Below are 21715 nucleotides of genomic sequence, written 5' to 3' on the forward strand. Positions count from 1 at the left end.
CAGGAAGCAGGGGGGTGTCCTGTTGGGGTTAGGCTGGAGCAAAGGGCCATAGGAATGGTGGGGTGAGGCCAGGAAGTATGGGGCCCTGCCATGCTGGTTCCGGGAGCCCCCTATCCCCTAAGCATCCCCAGCTGGTCTAGGACTGCCCAGAGGCAGGAAGAGACCTGCATGGCTCCCCGGGGTTGGGCCTTGTAAGTCACCTGCTCCAACCCCTCACTTCACAGATGAGTTAACTGAGACCCGAGAGGGCAGGCACCTGCCCAAGTTCTCCCAGCAAGCCAGAGTGGGGCAGAGGAGGGAGCCATGACCTCCCTCCTCGAAATACACAGGAGAGTGACCACAGGGCAGGGTTCCCGGGCTTTAGGAAAAAGCCCCATCACCTAGGAGTCATTGACCCAAACTTGAATTAAACCCCATCCCCGAAGGTGGCCCAGAGGAAGAGAGGAAGGCAGCCCAGCGGCTGTTTCTTCAGGCTTTATTACATGGTGGGGTTGGACACAGCCCGGGGGATCATAAAGGCGTGGGGAGCCTCTTGCTCAGCCCCTGCTACCCCCAGACTCTCCCCGGGACAGAGGGAAGCGTGTCCCCCTGGCCCTTATCACTACCAGTTCCTGAAGGGCTGCTCTGCTCCTGCTGAGACCCCGGCCTGCCCCCTCCTGGCCAGGGCCCTCTGCACCCCACAGTGCAGACAGGGGTGGGAGCGGCCAAGGTGAAGGCCGGGTCACCCTCCCTCTTTTTCCCACAAGGCCAACCCCCATGCCCTTCACCCCGCCAATACCTGAATCTCCATCTGGGGCCGAGCAGGGCCGTCCCCCTCTGAGGGAAGGGTGAAGGGAGGGCCACCCTCCGGTCTGGTGCTTTGTACACTCCCCGAGGGCTGTCTGCGACCTTGCTGGTCTTTGTAACCTCACAACAACCCTGTGAGGTAGGTGGCGGCGGCGGGGAGAGCGAACCCATTTGACAGATGAGGAGACTAAGGCTCAAGGAGGAGACGTGACGGGGTCAGGGGGAAGGGTACCATTCATGCAGCTGGGGGGCCCGGGGGAGGGACCGTGGGGCCGTGGGAGACACAGCTGGACAGCGTCACACTTTGGCCACACGCAGGCAGCTCCGCCCAGGGGTCCCAGGGCCCACTTCGGGCCTTGAGAGGTCCCAGCGGGCCCCTGCCCAGCCCCCAGAGGCGGGGGGAAATCACAGCCCCGCAGGTGTAGACAGAAGTGGCAGGGGGGAGACTGCTTCCTCTGCCTGGAGCCGGGGCCCCACCCCGCGGTACAAAAATAAAGGATTTCAGATCGGAACCCCAAGTCCCTGGAGGTGATCTGGGGCCTCACATCCGGGTGCCTCTGGCTTGTAACAGCTAGAAAATAAGAGGGGGAAGGGGCAGGGGGGCAGGTGGGAGGGTGATCAGAACACCAGGATGGGGGAGGGAAGGTGGGGCCAGTGAGGAGGGTGAGGCAAGGCCAGGGGAGGGCAGAGAGGAGATTGAAATGGAGGGCAGGGCAGGGAAGAGAGGGAGAGAGAGAGAGGTAGGTGAGTCACAGGCTCCCTTCTGAGAAGAGGGTGGGGGGCTGAGGCCCAGAGAAGGTGAATTCAGAGCCGAGGAGGGGGAGCAGGAAGGGGACCCAGCTTGCCCATCCGGGAACCCCAGGGTGAGGCTGGGTGGTGGCTGCCTCGGAGGTCAGAGTCCCCAAGACTCTGGCCAGAGGGGGTCAAGGCCAGGTCCCTGCTGTCTCAGGCAAAAGGTCAGAGACAGCAGCTGTCTGTCCCCATTTCAGAGGCAACTGTGGCCTAGAGAGGGACAGTGACTTGCCCAAGGTCACACAGCAGGCAGCTAAGATTGAGTAGGGGCTCCGGGGGACCTGGCCAGGACTTTTTCTGTGACACCCAGATCCTTAGCCAACTCTGGTTGACTCCTTGCAGGCCAAGGGACTCCCAGGCTGGCTGTCCTTCCCCCCACCCAAGAACCGGGAACCCCAGGGCCCGGTGGGGGAGGGGCGCGCTGTGATGCCGCTGTCTCCCCTCCCTCCTTTCCAGCCCGGCTCTGGAGCCCTGGTGCTGGCGGCTGGCTGGGAACCAGGCCGGCCCCTGACTTTCCTCTCCTCTCAGAGCCTCACACCCAAGGCCAAAAGCAGGGGAGGGGAGAAAGTCAGCCGAGCGAGAGGCTCGGGTCCGGGAACAGGAGACGCGCCCCCTCCTGGCTTCCGCCCTCCCTCCAGCTCCGCCAAGCTACAAACCAGGGATGGCGGCTCTGGGGGCGGGCGAGGGGCCGGGGAGGAGCCCTCACGGCCAGCGCAGCCTCAGGTCTGAGGGGTGCGGACGGGAACCTGCAAGGAGGAGAGGTGAGGAGGAGGCGAGCAGGTGAGGCTCTGGGGGCGGGGCGGCCCGGCCTCAGCGGGGCCCGGCGGCGGCGGTGGCTGCGGGGCTGGCGGGCGCGGAGGACAGACGGCCGGGGCCCTGCTCCCCAGGCCGGGGCGCGGGAGGCGGCAGGCGGGACGCTCGGGGGTGCGGGTGCGGGGCCGGGGCGCCCGGGGGCAGGGCGCGGGGGGCCGGGCCCGGGGCGGCCCCAGGAGGGAGGTGCGAGCAGGCGGAGGAGAGGAAACCCGGGCAGGGGCAGAGAGGGAAGAGGCAGGGTGCAGATGAGATCCAGGAGGAAGAAGAGGTGGGTGGAGATGAGGCGGGGCCTCCGGCAGGAAGCGGAGGAGGAGGAGGCGGTGGTGGGAGGGAGAAAAGGTTAGCGGGCTCCTGAGCTGCCAGGGCTGCAAAGAGAAAGTGAGAGAAGGGATGGTTATGCAGGGGAGGCGGCCGGCGCGCGGCGGAGCTAGCCCTGGCGGCCCGTCCCCCCGCAGGCCCCGGCCCCCGGGTGCGGCAGCGGGCTCCAGCGGGCAGGGGGCGGGAGGCGCCGGCGGTTATTAGCAATCATTGTCCTCGGGGGGTGGCTGCACCTTTCTCCTGGGCATCTGCCTCCACCTGCACCTGTTCCACCTGCACCTGCACCTCCTCCTGCTGCCGCTCCTCCTCCAGCTGCTGCTCCGCGCTCTGTGCACCAGCCGGCGGACCCAGGGAAGAAAGAGTGGACAGCTAACAAGGGGCCCGGCCGGGCAGTGCCGGCAGGTGGCTGGCCCCGCGGGCCCCACCACCGGGCGGGCAGGACGAAGGGGGCCCTTGAGGAGGGAGAAGCTGGGGAATCTCGTCCAGCTCCCCCGGAACGGGGGAGTCTGAGAAGGGACCGGAGGAAGGGCAGAGAAAATGGGGCCGGGCTGGGGACTCACGGAGCAGTAGGGGGGCTCCCAGGGGTGGAAGGGGAGCGGGCGGGCATATGGCCAGGGCGTCCTCGAGGGACGTCCTCACTTTAGGAGGCCCCAGTGTAGAAAGGAGGCCAGGGAAGGCCCAGGGCAGACCCCACCCGCATCTGGGAGGCCCCCCAGGGGCTCCTGGAGAGGCAGGAGCAGCGGGCTCACTCTTGCACCCTTGCAAGACAGTGCTGACCCCTGGTGGGGGGAGCAGGGGAAGTCACAGAACAAGGGGGCAGACAGACAAACAGGAAGCCAGGGTTCATAAGTCTCTGATGCACAGGGACAGGCCCCTAGGAGGAATGGTGTCCCTTCTTCCCAACCTGGCTCGCTGCCCTACCCCATGGGCCTGCCCAAAGGCCCTGGGGCCTCTGACTGGCTCTGGGTTACGGGTGGCAGGACCTCTGCTCAGCCCCTCCCCATGGCCAGCTGTTGCTGCCTCAGGGGCCAGGGCCAAAGACACATGGCTGGGCCCCGTGCGGTTCCTGACACCCGCTCCTGCAGAGCTCCTGAGGAAGGGGCCCTGGAAAGGGGCAGGATTAGTGGATTTGGCTCCTCTGCCCTCTGCGAAATAAACTGGCCATTTTTTGGATCCCAGAAGTTCTAAGCTTGATGGCACCACAGAAAGGATGTGGTCTACCCTCAGTTCTTGGAGAACACAACAGGGGCGCCGAGAGGCTGTGGCTTGTCCAAGGTCGTGCAGAGCACAGCACACCATGCCCAGACCCCTGGTTTCAGATACCCCTTCCAAACGGCATCTAGGTCCCCTGCTGCTGTGCCCTAGGTTCCCTGCTGCCTAGCCTTTTCACTTCTCCCCCCCGCCTGGGCCTGGGTAACTGGCGTGAGCAGATGGGACCATGGGTGGCATGGGATGGATGGCATTGGCTGTGACCAGGTGGTTATGTGCGTGTAGCAGGAGGGAGAAAGAAGCAGGGATGGCTAGGTGGAGGGCGGGGTGGGGGGGTCAGGGAGGGAAGCTGAGGCTGGGGGCTCACCTTGGTTTTGCGGCTGGACTCCGAGCTCAGCCCATGTGGGGAGCTGTAGAGCTCCTTGGACACGACGCACAGGAACTCAGCCTGGTCCTCACTGCCATAGTTGTAGGAAGAGCCGATATTCACCAGCTGGGGGGGCGGAGGATGGGGGGTGGTGGGGGGAAGAAGACAGGCTGGGTTGAAGGTGGCCAGCCCGGAAGGGGGTTTGACATCAGCACTGGTCAGGACACCAACTTATGCCCTGATCTTGCTGTTCGGGTCAGGCCCAGCCCTGAGTTTCCATAGAAAGTCAGAGTCAGCTCCCCATCCCCCACCTAGGCATCAGGTCTGCTTCCAGGCCCAGCTAAGCCAGGGGAGGGGGGGCATTCCTTGGAAAAAGGCTACCTTATGTTTGTTGCTCCCCACCCCTCACCCCAGCCCAGATCTAGAGGCCATTATCTAAAAGCAGGTGGAAGCCGATGATGGGCAGGTTGTCCCCCTCCGTCCCGGATGTGGCTGAAGCAGCCCCAGAACCAAGCTGTAGGGCAGGGTTGGCATGATGGGCACCCATAGAATATTCTGTTCATTCTTACAAGCAGAGGTAGAACAGGTTGTCCATTCCTTAGGCCAGAGGGCCAATGAGCAGCGATCCCTGAGCTGTCGGCTCAGCCTCTGGGAGCCCCTGCGATTGCCAGAGTCTCCCGTAGGCTCTCAAGAGCAGCCCCACCTTTGCTCTGGGGGCCCCTGGCAACCACAACCACAAGGCCCTGGTTAGGACCTTTAGCACCCAGGGACCCTCACCTGACAGGCAGGGAAAACCATCAGCCCCTCTGGCTTGAAGAGGAGGTGGAACAGGGATTAGAATTCGGGATCCTGAGTCCTCTCTGGAGTCTTCTAGACTTACAGACCCATAGCCTGCAGGGTGCTGGCTGGTGCCAGTGTCTGGAGTCCTATCCTTGGCTAGGGACTTTATCAGTGGCCCTTCCCGTCTTCACGACAGTCCTGCAAAGGGAGCACTACTGCCCCATATCACAGACTAGGAAACTGAGGCCCAGAGAGGAGATGGGTCTTGCTCAAGGTTATGCGGCTCGTAAGTGGTAGATCCAGGCCTCTGGCTCCTGGACGGGGCCTGTTCCCCGATCCTGCCCCGCTGTTCTGGGCCTTCTCCCTTTGTCAACCTCCACATGCAAGGAGCTGTGGGTGGGCGCCGAGAAAGGGGTGGCCAAACCCTCTTCCTTCCCTAGGGACACGAGTGACCTTGGGTAAACTTGCTGGCTCTACTCCTCTGGAAACCTGAGAGGCGGGCCACGAGCTGCATGGCGAGGGCAACCCCACTTGTGATCAATGTCTCCAGGACTACACTGCACGTGGATTGGGGGACGATCGGACACTATGAACCCTCACGGAAGCTGCTGCTTGGCCTTCACAGACGTGGCGAGGCCAGGACTCAGCCTGTCGCTCGCAGGGACCCTGGGACTGGCCCTGTGCCTTTGTCACAGGAGGTGCTGACCCGAGGTGGAGTCAGCTCACTCATGTGGCTCCGGTCTCCTTGCCCCTGAGCTTTGGGGCCCAGAGACTCGCCCGTCCTGCTGTGTAGACCACTCCCCAGCGGATGTGAGAACCCCCAGTTCTAGGATGCCTAGAGCTGCCCTGCGGCCAGCTGTGGCCCTTACGAAACCTGGTTCGGTGTGATGGCTGTGGGGCTGCGGTAGGTCACCCAAGCCCGGGGGTGCAGAAGGGAAGGGCTTGCCATGCGGGGAAGCTCGGAGGTTCCCGGTGCGGCCCCAGGGCCCCCGCGCACCTGCTCGAAGCGCCAGCCGTCAGACATGGTGGAGACCATCTGCGTGAGCTCCTCCTCCTGGCACTGCAGCACGCGGTACACGTGCTTGGGGGGGACCTGCAGGCGGAGAGGCGACGTGGCAGACACCCGTGGGCGGGGCAGGCGCACCTGTCAACCTCCCACCCACACCACATGCCCCGAGAAGGAGAGGAGGGGCGGGGCGACGGGGCAAGGTGGCAGCCGCACTCTGAGAGCCTACCCCCTGCCAGGCACTGGACCCGCAGGGTCACTTGATGCTTCGTATTTTCACTGAGGTGAGTTGTACTCGCCCACGGCCACCGAACTTAAGTGTGGCAGAGCTGGACCACGGGCGCCATGAGGGGGCAGGAAGGACGGCATGGAGCCTCCCTGCTTCAGTCTCCCACCTGCCCATCCGCCCGCACCCGCGTCTCCCCCAAGGTGGGCCAGAGAATCCCTCCAGCAACTCCTCCACACGGGGCCCAGGGCCCCCGCTCCGAACTGTGAACTCCAGCAGCTTGTGCCCTGCCCCCACAGGGCCCCCTGTTCCTCCACACGGACCCCATTTTGCTTGTAAGGAAGGGGAGTGTGCAGGTCTCCACACCTCTGTACTCCACAAGGGAAAATCAAGGTGCGGAGAGGGGATGCGATGGGCCCAAGGTCACACCGCGAGCAGAGCCGCGTCAGGGACAGCAAGCAGAGGGCTTCCCCCCGTCTGGGGCTTTTGCTGGGCAGCCCGGAAGCTCAGCCACACCCTCCCTTTACAGGCCAGCTTGGCCTGCCCAACTCTCTCAAGCCTCTCCCCGCCTCCCCCAGCCCTGGCCTCCTTTCCCGCCGCCCAGCCGCCCCGCCACCCCGCCGCCCCGACCTGTGTGACGGGGTAGTCCTTCTCCTCCATTCGGTCTTTGATGATGCGGATCAGCGGGCCAATGTTGTAGAACTCGGCTTCCTCTAGGACCCCTGGCACAGACCGGACAGCCCCCGGGTCACTCGGTGGCCCCCGTGAGCTCTTCTCCCCTCGTGCCCTCTGCCTCCACACCCACTCCCACTCCAGTCAGCTCCGGGCTCCAGCAGGAGGGGATGTTTCCTTCCTGGGATCCTATATTCTCTGTGGAAGGGGTGAGAGGCTATCACCCAGCCAACCCTACATCCCTCCTGTGCTGAGCCTGGCGACCCAGGGACACCTGCCAATGCCCTCATCTGGGGGCTGCTCTAGGGCTGGCAAGACACAGAGCTGGCTGAGGCTGGAGCCTAGAATACCACCGCGAGAGGGACCGTGGCTGACCCCCATGACCTGCTCCTGTTTATGAATCATGCGCTCAGTGCAGGGACTGGGCTAAGCATTCCACATCCTTTCCTGCAGTTTCTTCTCAGCACTAGAAATAGGTACCTTTGTTGCCTCCCCTGAACAATCGAGGAAACTGAGGACCGGAAAGAGAAGCAGCTGTCGGAAGCAACGCAGCCAGTTAAGTCGCAAGAGCTGGGATCCAAATTCAAGTTCCTCTGACTTCAGAGCCCACTACAAATGCATAATCTTTGTGCCCTTGCCCCTCCCCAGCCCTACAGTTTGCAGAGCCCTGGGGACGTGGGGAAGCAGGAATTAATGTCCCTACACAGTTGGGGGAACTGAGAGTCTCGGAGATTAAGTGAGTCACCTTTCCAGGGAAGGGCAATGGCCCCGCGCCTTTCGATTCCCCTGTGTTTGTACAGGGCAGGGACCCCTTCTGGTCCTTTCCTTGACTGGCTTCTGGGCTCCCTGAGGACGGGTACCAGGCCTGATCGGCCTGCTGTCCCAGGAGCCCACACAGCACTGGCACAGAGGGGGCGGCCACTGAGCGTTGCTGCCTGAGTGCAGCTCGTGAGCCCTGCAGAGGACAGACAGCTAACGTGGCATCGTGGGTCCTTGGTGCCGGGTGCTGAGCTAAGGAACACACTTGTTTTAGTTCCTTTTACCCCCACAGTGGCTTGGGAAGGTGGGCATTATGGTGACCCCATTTCACAGACGGGGCCATGGAGGCACAAGAGACATAAGTTAATTTCTTGGTGCCACACAGCTAGTAAATCTCTTCCCAGGTCCTCCGGCTCCTTTGGTGGGGGCCCCAGCCCCCTGTGAGGTGCTGGGAGAATCCCAGAACCTGTAAACAGACGTCAGCTGGGACGCAGTGAGAGTGTTCACCTCCCCTCCCCGCGGGCCCTGCTCCCAGGTCCCCCGCTACCTGTCCTCCCTGAGGAGCTGCCCGAAAGTGGCGGGGTGGGTGCCCACCGTTCACTCTGAATGTGAGCCCTAGCCCACTGGGGAGCTACTTGGCCTCTAGAACACCACATACATGTGGGTCCGGAAGGGAGACTGTGGGCCCCAAGTGAGGAAGGATGGGCTGTGCTAGACGCCCACGGGGTATGAGCACTGGGACTCACGGCACCTGTTGTCCCAAAGCACGCTCTCACCGCCCCTAATTTACACACACAAGCGGAGGAAGGAAAAGTGACATGCCCAGCTGGCCTGGCTGGATCTGACCCAGAGCCACACCCTGGGCCCCTCAGAGTTAACTTGACCCTGACTGTAGGCCCTGCCCATGGCTGAGGCTTTGCCAAAAGGGTATTCTTCCAGGCATGGCTTCCTGAACCATCTGCTGGAGCCAGAAGTGGGCATCTTCGGGCCTCGGCCACCTAGGCCCCAGAGGGACCAAACCCCCTGCTGGGGGAGCAGAGTCCCCTCCCCCACCTCCACCCACAGCCAGCTGTGTTCGAGAGGCCTCTGGATTTGGGGAAGAGTCACCGGCTCCACCCACCGGCTGCCTGCCAGCCTCACCAGGCACCCGAGAGATACCGGATCACCCACAGAGAAAGAGCCAGACCTCCTCCTCCCATGCCCACCTCCACCCCGCGCACACCTGGCTTCCCAGGAGGTCCGGGGAAAGAGCATCCGTGCCCACAACAGAGGCTGCCGGCCTCACAGGCTCCCTCTCTCCTCCGCTTCTCTGTGGGCACTCAGCAAAACTCCGGTGAGGTCAGCTCGGCAGAGCCCCGAGGCTCAACCCATGCAGAGGCCTTGAGATTCAGCCTTTTCAGGGATCACGAGGCAGGCAGCGGGGAAGAAGTTCAATGTCCCTTCCCCCACCCCACCTCCCAACTGGGAGAAACTTGGGATCTCCATGGAAGGCTCCGGCAGCCTGAAGAGGGCAAGGGCTAGGATGATGTAGTTCCCAGCCAGCCCCCTGGCCCAACTCACCCTCCTCAGCCATGTCCTTGTCCAGCACCAGCTTGCCATGCCGGAGAAAGTTCAGGATGGGCCCGAAGTAGGTGGGGTCACGGTCAATGAGGTAGGCCCCGGTCTCATCCTATGGACATGAGGGGCACAGGCCATGAGAGGAGAGGGAGCTTCTTCCACCCCCAACCCGACCCCCACTCCAGGCCCAGTATGGATTGGAGGGAGGGAGTGAACGCAGTCTGTTCTTCCCTGGAGCAAAGGGGCATGATGGAGGAGAAAGGCTTTAGGGTCGGAAACACCTAGAAGCAAATCCTGCCTCTGCCTTTTTCTCGCTGTGTGACCTTGGGCGGGCGACTTGACCTCTCTGAGCCTCGCTCCGTTCCCCTCTAACTAGGGGTCATTGTGAGCATCCAGTGAGTTCTGAGGGGCACCCAACCCAGAGTAGGGTTCAGTGATCGTCCCTCTTAGAGGCTGTTCCTCTGAAGCCAGCCCTACACTATCTCCATCAGCTCCCCAGTCATTCTGGGGACGTGGGATGTTTACAAGTTACCAAAGGAGCCGCTATCTCATTGGACAGGCATGGCCTGCAGGGAGGCAGGGCGGGCATCCGTGCAACTCTACAGGGGGAAAAAGGGGACTTGCCCAAGGTCACAGCATTAGAGGGTCAGGGAATGAGGGAGAGGGGGCCCTAGAGGTCACCTCCGGACCAGCCTCCTCTGGTTACAGACAGGAGGCTGAGCCTGGACCAGGGAGGGGTCTGACCCAAGGTCACGCAGGCAGTTTGCAGCAGAGCCGGGATGGGAGCCCAGAAATGGTGCCAGATAGGCCAGGGCTCCTCCCTGATGAGGCCCAGCTCAGAAGGCACCCCAGGACTTCTCCACCCAGCTCCCTGCACTCCTAGGCCACCCACACCCCGAAGGGCGGGGGAAGCAGCCTCAGCAATTCCCTTTCCCAGTGCGGGAGTCCCGTTCGGGAAGAAGGGAAGGCCCTAAAGAAGGGGGAGAGTCCCGATCCTACCAGCCCCCCGAGGAGGGAGCCCCGGGCAGTGCTCAGAAGGCTCCAAATGGCCGCGGCCTGGCGTTGTCCCGTTGCCACGGCAATGGGCACAAGCCTCGCTCTCCCAGCCACTTCCTCCTCCCTTCCCCTCGCCAGTTTTTCCTGCCTCCGGCTCTTGGGATATAAAAGCAGCCGGGTTCCCGGCCAGGCCAGCCCGGATTCGAGCGGGCAGAGAACCCCCCGCCCGCGGGCCGCTCACCGCGCGGGCCTCACCCGGTCCGACTGCAGCTCTTCCCCCTGGCACAGGCGGCTGAGGAAGGACTTCTGCTCCCGGCACAGCGTCTGTCGGGTGGTCAGGAACACCGTGCCCCCGACGTTAAGCCGCACCCACTTGCCCCAGCCGCCCGCCGCGCGGCCGCCCATCCCCGCCGGCGGCGCTGCCTCCCCGGCCTCCATCCTCCCCGCTCGCCCCGGCGTCTGCATCCTCCCGGCGCGGCGGCTGGGGGCGGGCAGGTACCGCGCGCCGGGCATGCCGGGAGCTGTAGTCCGCGCCCCGGGGCGGGGCGGCCGCGGTAGGGGTGGGGGTCTCCGGGGCCCCCGAGCGGCCCTCGCAGCCAGATCCACTCGGCGCTTCGTGGGCGTCCCGCAGACCTGGCCTCTAGAAGAAGCTCTTTAGCCAAATCATGGTGTTTGGGGAAGGTCAGATTCGAGGTCACCAGGACAATAGAGAGTGCTCCTCCAAACCGGCACTCCTCCCTCCTGTGTGCTCTACACTCGACTGTTTCCTCCTTGTCGGGTCTGGGTCATCAAACAGCCGATAATGGAAAGAAACTACTGCTTCCAGGATTCTGTAGCATTTACCTGTATCCGTTCTCCAAGATGCTTTCATACTGCTCTTTGTGTGATGTGTGGGGTTGGGGCGGGCTGCGTTCTCTGCCAAGGTAAGTTCTTTAAGGACAACATAGTTGGGCTTAAAGTTGACCCACCACCCCCTATATTCCAGATGCTTTGCATGTCTGTATTAGTCACTGAGGCTCTCAGCAGCTCTGTGAGGTCGGTATCACTATACCCGTATCGTGCAGAGGAGGACACAGATGTGAAGTGACCTCACACAGCTGGTGAGTGGCAGGACAGCAACCCAGGTGGGTTCCAGGTGACCACCAAGGCCCCCTTCCTGCCCCCCTGCCATGGGCGGTCAGTGTTCCCTGAGAAAGATGTCTAGGGAGGAAGGGTCGACAGGGCAGTGGGTCAAAGTCAGGAGGGCTGGGGGGCGCCTGGGTGGCTCAGTGGTTAAAGCCTCTGCCTTCGGCTTGGGTCATGATCCCAGGGTCCTGGGATCGAGCCCCACGTCGGGCTCTCTGCTCAGTGGGGAGCCTGCTTCTTCCTCTCTCTCTCTCTGCCTGCCTCTCTGCCTACTTGTAATTTCTGCCTGTCAAATAAATAAATAAAATCTTTAAAAAAAAAAAAAAAGGAGGGCTGGGTTTTCACTCCAGCTTTTGTAGGCTGAGGTATTAGGTGAGGTCTCACTTTTCCCATCCGTAATTCGGGAGGGGGAGGAGGGGTTGGTTCCGAGGGTCCCCGTCTAAGCCAGATAACTTGGAGTTGGCACTGACATACTGCAGGGAGGGGGAAGAGGGACAGCTCTTCATGTCATCTGGAACCAGCTGGGGACGAAGGCTGAAAGGGACGCTGTCCTTCACTTTCTCTCCTTGATGTTTCTGTCCTGGTCCTGGATTAAAGAGGAGGGGTCCGAGGCTCCCCTCAGTGATCCCGGTGCCCCCCTCCACCCCAGGTTCCCCACACTAGACAGCCTAGTGTGCTGAAAGTTCAGTTATGACCCAAGCCTCTGCCTTCTCCACAAAGCCCTCCCCCTTGGCAGGGAATAGGTCACAGCTGCTAGAGGGTTGCTCCTGAGAACTCACCAATATGTTCTTGAGCAACTTCCTCTCTGAGCCTGGTTATCTTTCCTTTTGCAAAATGAGAATTATGATAGTAGCTCCCGCAGAGCGTTGTTGTGAAGATTAGTGTCTGTTAAACATCTGGCTTAGTCCCTGGCTTTCAGTATATTGGATGGGTGGATGGGTGGATGGGTTGGATGGGTAGACGAGTGAAGTGGGATATGGACTGGCTTGTCAGATCAGCAGCACCCCTAGAACGTAGTGTGAGCCCTTGGCCATTGTTAGTTAAAACAAAGCTAGAGCAGGAAATGCTTCTTTACCCACTTAAGGCATGTAGGCAGGGAGTGATGGGGTTAGACTGGCCACTTGGAGCACTCCGGGGGCTGCAGGGAGGGTGGTTTGAAACGCTGAGAGTCTAGTTAAGAGGTCATCTGGGTCAGGACAGGGGGAAGCCCCAACCAGGGCAGAGTCAACAGGCCAAGACGAAAGAGGGTAGATTCAGTCGGTATGTGGAAGGAAGAGACTCGGGTTCAAGGAAGTGTGAGAGGCAGGGAGGACGCAGAAGAAGTAGAAGGTTCTATAAAGCAAGGGAGGCGGTATAGGAGGAGAGGCAGATCTGGGCAGTGAGCAGGGGGATGAGGTCAGTTTGGGGCTGACCTGTGTTTGCGGTGCCTTTTGGGGAAGCGACAGTTGTCTCTCCGGGTGTGATGCTCAGGAGAATGGCGGTCCTGTTTCTGATTGCGGACTGGCACTCTTCTTGGTTTTTTGCATGTCTTCCCCATCTAGAGGACAAAACCAAACATCCCTGAGACGGTTTCTCAGGATGATGATTACCTTGGAAGGGAGCCAAACTTCTAAGGCTTGTTGGTTACACTGCTCCCTGCTGTCCCCTTCAAGGAAGAGCAACTTTCAGGTCCTTCTTAATAGGGCTCTGAACTGGGCCTTGGAAAGCAGGTGAGACCGGAGGAGGGGTGATTCAGGGGTACAGGATCCCAGACAAGCATGCCAGCCCAGGCTTTACGGCTTGCTAGCTTGACAGGTGACCTTGGCAAAGTCACCTAACCTCTCTGCACCTCAGTGAGGATAGTAATAGTTATAGGTAATTACACAGTTGTCAGGACTCCATGAGCTAACAGGGGAAGGCATGTGAAGAACACGCAGCTCATTTCCTGAGCAAAGCTTCCGTGAGTGTTGGCTTTGCTGGAACCCCCCCTGCCTCCCCATCTACTGCTGGTTGGACCCGAGATCGGGGCCTGAGGCAAGGCACTTTAATGGTTCTTCAAATCCATTCCCATTGCCCAGGATGAACCAACCTCACCCACTCCTCCATGCCGGGTTTGCAAGGACAGGTAGAGAGAAAGGCCACCCCCAAGGACCCAGCCTCCACAGCACAGCAGCTCTCATTTCCTTAGGTTAAATCCCCAGACCCAGAGTGACCCAGGAGTCCCCCTGCTCCCCCCCAACTGGAGCTGAAGGAACACGGATATATCCCAAAGTCCTCACCTAAAGTCATTGCCGCAGCCTGTTTCGAATCTTCTCGCGTTAGCAGCGCCTCCCATGTCTGAGCAGTTTCACATCTGTTGTCAGCTCCGTGACTAAGCTGTCACTCGGCCCTGCTGGGATTTGGGGTTCAGTCCTCCTCTTCCCACGTTCCGATATCCGAACATTCTGAGTAGCTTCGACTCTGTTGTTGTGTTTACACCCAATCCAATCCTGTCACTGCCTTGGCCCTCAGCTCTGCCTCCTAGCCCAGAGTGGGGGTTGTTGGTTCTGAGTCGCCTTTGCGGGTCACCTGAGGCGAGAAACGGGCATATTCAGTCAGTAAGAGTGAGTCCCGAGCGCCCAGAAACATTCAGATAGGCTCTCCTTCCAGCCGAAGTCAGTATTTTTGTGCCCATTTTACAGGCGGGGCTCGGAGCGTTGCATAACTGACCCGCGGACTTGGATATTTATAAAAGAACAAATACGTCCCGATGCTTTAACCTAGAACTTCCTCAGATTGTCGACCTTCACCAAGCCTGCCCTGAGCGCTGCGCTTTAGAGTTTCAGAAATGAAGGAGGCGCAGACCTTCCCCTGGAAGAGCCCATAATTTCTGCGGGCTCCAGGGGGCGCCATTCGCACCGCGAAGGGACAGCGGAATGTCTGGAGGAAGGGGCACCTTTCTCCAGTTGGCACGAAAGTGCCGCTGGGGCTGGCGGTGACTCTGCCGGGTGCTGAGCCCCCGCGCTGCCCTCTTCAGCCAGGGGGGTCCCCGAGCCCTTGGGAGGGGCGGGAGGTTCGGCCTCGCCGCCAGGGGGCGCGCCAGCGCGCTCGGGTCTTTGGAAAGCCCCCCTCACCCCCGCCCGCCAAGCCCACGCAGTCCAGTCAGCTGGCACTGGTTCTCTTTTCAGCTCAGCTCCAGGGGACAGAGGCCCTGACCATGCGCTCAGTCTTATCTGCCTCCTGCAGGGACCTTATTCTGCCCAGCAAAGGCCTCTCTGGCTCCGGCTGATGTCCTGCCACAGCTTGAATCAGGCATCACACAGAACCAGGCATCTATTGTGCAGCCCCTGGGCCCCTGGGCTCCTTGCTCCTGCTGCCGCAGGGACATTTATGAGCACTTCCATGGGCCCTGGTCCACGCCAAGCACTTTCATGGATTATCTCTTTTAATCCCAACCCAACAGGGAGATGCGGTGGTAATTGCCATTTTACATTGGGGACCCCTGGGGACCTCCCAGATTCTCCTGCTCCCTCTATCCTCCTCTCCTTGGCACCTCCATGACTGGTGTGGAATGGAGATGGGAACAGAAAGGGAAGATTTTCCTTGCCTGGCACCCAGGCCCTCTAGTGCGCTTTTGCTGTGGCCAGAGCTAAGATTCAAGCTGGCTAGCTTTTTTTCCTGGAGGGTTGTTTTGAGGGCTCTTTGGAGTTATCCCCCCCCCCCCCCCCCCGCCCCCACCAGCCTCACACTGTACTTTCCTTCCTGGGCAAGGTCTTCTCTGATTGGTTGCCTGGGACACCCTACTCAAGGACCACCTCCTTTAGGTCCCATTGCCCACTCTCCTACTGCCCTAGCCCATAGCTGGTGTGCACAATGTCCCTTACGGACAGCTCCAAGTCACCACTCTTCACCCAGGTCCTCGGCTGGTTCTCCAAAAGCCAAGGCTCCACCAAGGCTTGGACAGTGTTCAACCCACACCTCTGATTCCACCACTGGAATGGGCAGCCACGTCGGCATCCCTGCTGCAAGCTTTCCCAGGCTTAGGTCCCAGCCCGCCTCTGAGCACCCCCGGAATCCAGGACACACAGGCCAAGCTCTGCAGATGGGCTCCCTGAAACCCCACTCCCTCCGTCTTTCAGAAGGGAGCTCCCTCCCACTGTGCACTTCCCCCCATGAGGGGGAGAAGCAGAGCACCCCAACAGTTCCCTGGAAAGAGAGTCCCCCCTTTACCTTCCAGTTCCTCCTGCTGGCATCTCTCCCGCTCTAGGCAGGAGGGGGGCGTCTCCTGGGGTTTCTAAAACCAGTTCTTAACCACCTGGGTTGGAAAAACTGCTTTAGATGGTCTAGCACCTCGTTTTAGAATGTGGGTGCAGTTAGCAGCTCTGGCTGAAACTGGATCAGAAAAGCCTGCGCTTAAAAAATAGCATTTCATTTTGAAGCAATTTCAGACTTAGAGAAAAGTTGCAAAAATAATACCAAAAATTCTGGTGGAGCCTCCGCTCAGATTCACCAAATGCTCACATTTTACTACACTGGCTCTTCCGTTTTCGGAGAGCAAATCCTAGAGTTAATGTGCTTTCGCACTTGAACCCTTCCGTGTGAGCCACACATCAGGACCGTCTTTTATACAATCACGGTGAGATTACCAACATCAGGAAAGGAGCATCAGTACGATGCCGTGAACTAACCCACAGATTTCTTCAAAGCTCCCCTTGTCCTTCTAATGTCCTTTACAGCAAAAGAGGGCAAAAGTCCTTTAGGATCAGTCCAGAAAGCGTCGCATTCCATGGTCACGTCTCTTTACTCTTCTGGTGTGGAACAGTTCCTCGGTCTGTCTTTGTCTCCTGTGTTTGAGGGGAATAGACTGTTTATCTTGGAGAATGCCCTCCGTTTGAGCTTGTCTGATACTTCATGGTTACACACACTGTGTGCATTTGGGGCAGGAACCCTGGGAAGTGGAGCTGTGTCCTCACGGCCCCTGGTGAAGAGGGACTCATGTCTCTTTATCCCGTCGCTGGTAAGGTCAACTGGTCACTCAGGAAGGAGGTAGCAGTCAAGTCACTGATCTGTACCGTCTCTGTCTTGCCCTGTGAACCCATCGGTGTCTTGTGGGGAGACACATGGAGACTATTAATATCCTGCTTTCCAGCAAACACTTTTATCTCATCCCTTATTTGAATAGTCATTGATGATTCTTGCCATACTTAAACGATGGCCAAATTGTGATCCCCCCTGCCCTTAGTCCATCATTTCTTCTACATTTCTTAGTGGCCTTCTGTTTTCCGATGGGAGATGCCAGAGTGGACACCACAGTGAGTCGGGCCAAGGGCCAAGTCAAGATGGCAGAGCTGAACATGAGTATAGGGCCCATAAAGGGCAACCAGGCGGCGAGAAAGGGCTTGGGGCCAAGGGAGTGAGGAACCAGTGGGAAGTGTGAGGGTCGGCAAGCTGGAGGCCCTCTACTTCCCCAGGGCAAGTCTCCGGCTCCGCTCCCGGAGGTGCCCAGAGCAGGTCTTGATGGCTGGGAGCTCTTGGTGGGCCCACTGCTGTCTCCAGCTGCTGCTGTCTGTTGCCACCCATCACATCAGGCTCCTTGCCTCTCCCAGAATCCTGTGCAGCCACGGGCAGGGCCTTTGTCACCTCCGCTTGTCAAAAGACCAAGCACGGGTCTGCTACTGAATTCCTACCCTGACCAGCTCTGCACAGGTGGGAGGGAGCATTTACCTGACACTTTGTCCCCCAACCCCTTGGGGGACGAGAGAAGGGGTGCTTCCTGGAACTCTAGGGAAAGAAGTAAACCCAGGTAGACAAAAGTCATTATCTCCCTGCTTTCTTGCTTTCAAATTTGGAAAAGTCAACTGGGCAGCACCAGAAACAGCCCCTTCCTTGAGTGAGTCTTCCCCTTTTCAATGTTTGCTCTGGGGGGATTACACAAGCACGGAATCCACACCCTGAAGCCCTTGGGCTCCCACTCAGGCCCCTTTATTCTTATTTGACTTGCTTTCTCTCATGGGCTTGCCACTGATTTTCAAGCCTTTTGAAAATGGGAAGAGGCTGTGGGAGGGGGTGGAGGCTGGCAGCGGAAGAAGGCAAGAAGGAAGCCTGGACACAGCCAGCCTCGCTGGGGTCATAACTCCCCAAGCACCAGCCCCTGGAAGCTACCTGGCTGGCCTGGAAGGTTCCACAAGCCCCTCCTGCCTCATTCTGGGCCCCATATTCTGCAGTTGGGCTCCTGCCTCCGACTAATGACAAGGTCCTGGTCCTCACGCCCTCCAGGACTGCAATCCTAGTCCTCACCTTCCTGTGACCTCTCTAAGCCCCCACCTTCCTTACCTGTAAAATGGAGAAGAACACTATTTTCAGGGTTGTTGGATTAAAGGAACACAAAAATACTTAGCATCCTCCCTGGAGGACGTGGGGGAAGGTTCTGGAGAAACAGGAGGGATTATTAAGGTCTCTCCTAGCCCTACCAGGGTATTTATGTGTATAGGTCAAACATTTACTAAGCCCTGTCCATGTCGGTCACTGTGCTGGGGGCAGGAAGCGAACCATGAATAAGGCAGGTCCCCTCACGTATGTTCAGGGCATCACAGGGAGGCAGAAGTGAGGGGTAGGACAGAATGTTAGTAACAGTAAGTGGCGGTTAAGCGTCTGCCTTCGGCTCAGGTCAGGATCCCAGAGTCCTGGGATTGAGCCCCGCATTGGGCTCCCTGCTCAGCAGGGAGTCTACTTTTCCCTTGCCCTCTGCCCCTCTCATCTGCCCTCCCTCTCTCCCTCTCTCTCAAATAAATAAAGTCTTTAAAAAAAAAAAAAGTAGTAATGATGCATGTACGTAGTGCTTTCTGTCCTGGGCTTTGTTCCCAGTGTTTTGTAGGAATCTGATCTATACAGTGGGTACTGGGTTAGCCCCACATCACAGATCAGCATCTGGGGTACTCGCCAAACTCACAGCCAGGAAGCAGGAGGTCTGGGCTTGAATCCTGATCACTCTCACTTCTCTACACGAGGTCTGGAGTCGTGGTCCAGGGAGTCCCTAAAGGGGCTGCTGGCCCAATGCCTCTTGGAGCCAGAACCACCTACTCCCCTCTCTCCTGTTCTGTGTTCTGCCTCTTAGATGCTCCTCATTATACCTGTCGTGGTCTGTCTGCCTCTCCTCCCCTCCCTACTGGCTCAGTTCCCCGTCTCAGGGTCTGACTTTAGTCTCTACGCTCCCAGATCCTGGTCCAAGGCCTGTCTTGCAAGTGGGTGCTGGAGTTCGTGGATGGGACAGGCTGCATCTTCGTATCCTGGCTGTGAGGTGGCCAGAGGTCCAAGGCCGTGGGAAGAAGGGTAGAGCTCCACAGTCCAAGAGAGGCAGAATCTGGAGACTCACTGCTGGGTCTGGACACAGGTGACCCCCTGGTGGTGGCTGTGTACACTGAGACAGGGGACATGGACAGGTAGGGTTAGGGCTCCAGTAGGGATCTGAATTCAGTGGGGATCTGGGTCCTGCAAGCTGCTGGCGGCCCACGTATGGGAGTGACGGGTTCAACAGTAGATTAAGCCACTAGAAGAACTTGTTCATTATCCAGAGGGCGTGGGCCCACCTAGAAGCAGGCAGAGACTCTGAAGAATGTGACAGTCACCAGGGAACGTGTCTATACCGCGTTCCACCCACCCACCCTCCCCCCCAACAGGTAAATATGTTGAAACTTCCAGTGCTTAAAATTAGAAAGCTTCAGTAACCTAAAAATTCCATCTCTTCCTGAATGACTCATTCCCCCATAAATTCAGAAATAAAACTCCATTGTCCTCATATAGCTAGCTGGGTTATTCCAGCAGGAGTGACACCTTGTACTGTTCCAAACTTGACCTTACCTGACGTCACCCCCCAGAATTTGCTCCCATTTCTCAGACTAGATGACCGAGGTCCCTCCCAGAAGGATCTGGAAATCAGACCTTCTGGGGCCTCGTGCAGAACAGATTCCAAGCTCCAGGAGCAAATCAGTACATTGATTCATTATTCAGTCCACTGTGTGTAGGGCGTGGGCTTTGGGCCACGAACCCTCGTGGCAACGATCCAGGGAGTGAGCACACATTCCCGCGCAGCTGGTTCGGCAAGGTTGGGAATTGTCCAGCTGTCCCTGACAGAGGGGTGCTCAGCAAATATTTGCCAGGTGGACAAAAATTTCATCACCCTTGTCCAGTGTGGCGAATTCCTGCCTGGAATACACAGGGTGGGTAGTCCAGCGCTGGCAGCGGCCGGGCACCCCCTCCCCGCTGTTAATCATTCTGGGAGTTGAGACTTGCAAGAGGCAGGGCAGAACCCAGTCAACGCCTCAAAATTAAACAGCAGCTCTGGGAATCCTAGAAAGGCAGGGCTCAATTTCCTTTCTCCCACCCCTGGGCCATTCTCCAAACCTGTCCAGACCCATCTGGGACCTTCCCGGGAGGAAAAGCCTCAGCTTGGATCTGCCTGGGTTCCTGGCTGGGAGGAGGACGAGGATGGGGGAAGAGAACCTAGCCAAAACCCTAGCTCAAATCTCGTAGCTCAGAGTGTCTCCTCCTTGTGGAGCTGGGAAACGCTTGGACATCTTCCCTAAGCTTGTCACTTGTGCTTCCAAACCCCGAGCAACCCTCCATTCTCTCCTTGATCCTCCAAATCTGGAAAACCCACCAAATGCAAGAACCCCTGGAGGGGCTTTCTAATTCCAGTTAGGCCCCTCTCTCAAACTAGCTGTGTGCCCTCAGGCAAATCACCCAACCTCTCTGAGCTTGTTTTTCTCACTTGTAGAATGAGTCTGTTGCCACTTCGAGGTCCTCCCCTCTCTGTGGAAGTGATAGCACTGACCAGTTTCACTCTCTGCCTGGGAAGCTTTTTGAGGGCAGGAACACAGTTCTGGTTATTTGTTGCCCCCCTCCCCCAATGCCGCAAGTACAAGAGACATTCAACATGCTGAATTAAGTAACAGTCCTTTTTTTTTTTTTTTAAGAGTTTTGATTTATTTGTCAGAGAGAGAGAGAGAGAGAGAGCGAGAGCACACAGGCAGGCAGAGAGGCAGGCAGAGGCAGAGGAAGAAGCAGGCTCCCGGCCGATCAAGGAGCCCAAGGTGGGGCTCGATCCCAGGACGCTGGAATTATGACCGGAGTCGAAGGCAGCGGCTTAACTGACTGAGCCACCCAGGTGTCCCAAGTAATAGTACTTTTAAAAAAAACAGGAGCACTCGAAGTCACTGTGCCCGGCAGCAAGCTCAACAGTTTCAGGGGATTCTCTCATGTAACCCCCATAGTGCTCAAGGCAAGTGAGATTCCTCCCATTTGAAAGATGAGGAAACAGAGGTTCAGAGAGGCTCAGCGGTGTCCGAGGTCGGGCAGCCCTGAATGGGGTAGCTGAGACAGGAGCCAGATCAGAACTCATCCGCATTTGCGCACAAACCCCTCTCCCTGGAGAGGCAGAGATATTTCCCTTCCCAAGAGAGAAAAATGAGGCTTATCTGAGCATCAAAGGAGGGAGGCTTCTGGGCTGCTAAATGTAACCTCCAGGGGGAATGGGTTCGTGATGGGGAGAAAAGGTTCCCTCCACGCTGGGATTACCTGGCCACACTGTCCTGACTGCTGGGCTCAAGTGTTATTTGCCCCTAGAGCAGGGGTTCTCAACAGAGTGCTTGTTGTCACCCCTCCCCCCAGGATATTTGGTTGTGCCTGGGGACACTTTTGGTTGTCACAACTGGCTGGTGGTCCTGGAGTCTAATGAGTAGAGGCCAGAAACGCTGCTCAACACCCCACAAGGTGCAGGACGGTCCCGGCAACAGAGAATGCTCCCCCCCTCAAAAGTCAGCCGCACTGGAGTGGAGAAACCCTGAGCTCAAAAAATGGGACTCTGCCGGGGCGCCTGGGTGGCTCAGTTGGTCAAGCATCGGGCCCCTTGATCTTAGCTCAGGTCATGATCTCAGGGTCCAGAGATCGATCCCCATGTCGGGCTCTGTGCTCAGCACAGAGTCTGCTTGCCCTTCTCCCTCCCCCCAACTCGTGCACGCTCTGTCTCTAAAATAAATAAAATCTTAAAAAAAAAAAATGGGACTCTGCCATGAGCTCTTGGTTAAATCTTCATCTGAAATCCCTTCTTCTGAAGTATGCGTCCTTCCCATTTTACAGGTGAGGAAATGGACTCGGAGAGGTTGGGACCAACTTTAGAGCTCTCACTCAGAAAACCAGGGTATTGTCCCATTGACTCCTTCATGGCCGTGGACTTGGGAGGTGACTCAGCGTCAGAGGGCGTGGGATGGGGATTGCGGGTACAAAGAAGAGTAAATTCAGAGTCAGGAAACCTGGGTCTGGTCCAGCTCTGTGGTAAACTCATCATGTGCCCTTG

The 21715-nt window shown here is 58.6% G+C and overlaps 1 protein-coding gene across 1 annotated transcript; it reads right to left on the bottom strand.

Moving 5' to 3' along the window:
• Nucleotides 1-1170: 1170 nt before the first annotated feature.
• On the bottom strand, nucleotides 1171-10951 carry KCTD17 (potassium channel tetramerization domain containing 17). The gene is given in 9 exon segments (XM_032346390.1): nucleotides 1171-1357; nucleotides 2235-2307; nucleotides 2310-2324; nucleotides 2943-3036; nucleotides 4286-4411; nucleotides 6063-6158; nucleotides 6928-7019; nucleotides 9289-9397; nucleotides 10537-10951. Coding segments are annotated over 9 exon segments (933 nt in total). The 5' UTR covers nucleotides 10795-10951; the 3' UTR covers nucleotides 1171-1287.
• Nucleotides 10952-21715: the final 10764 nt, after the last annotated feature.

The sequence above is a fragment of the Mustela erminea genome, chromosome 6 (genome assembly GCF_009829155.1).
Source record: "Mustela erminea isolate mMusErm1 chromosome 6, mMusErm1.Pri, whole genome shotgun sequence".
Lineage (NCBI taxonomy): Eukaryota > Metazoa > Chordata > Mammalia > Carnivora > Mustelidae > Mustela > Mustela erminea.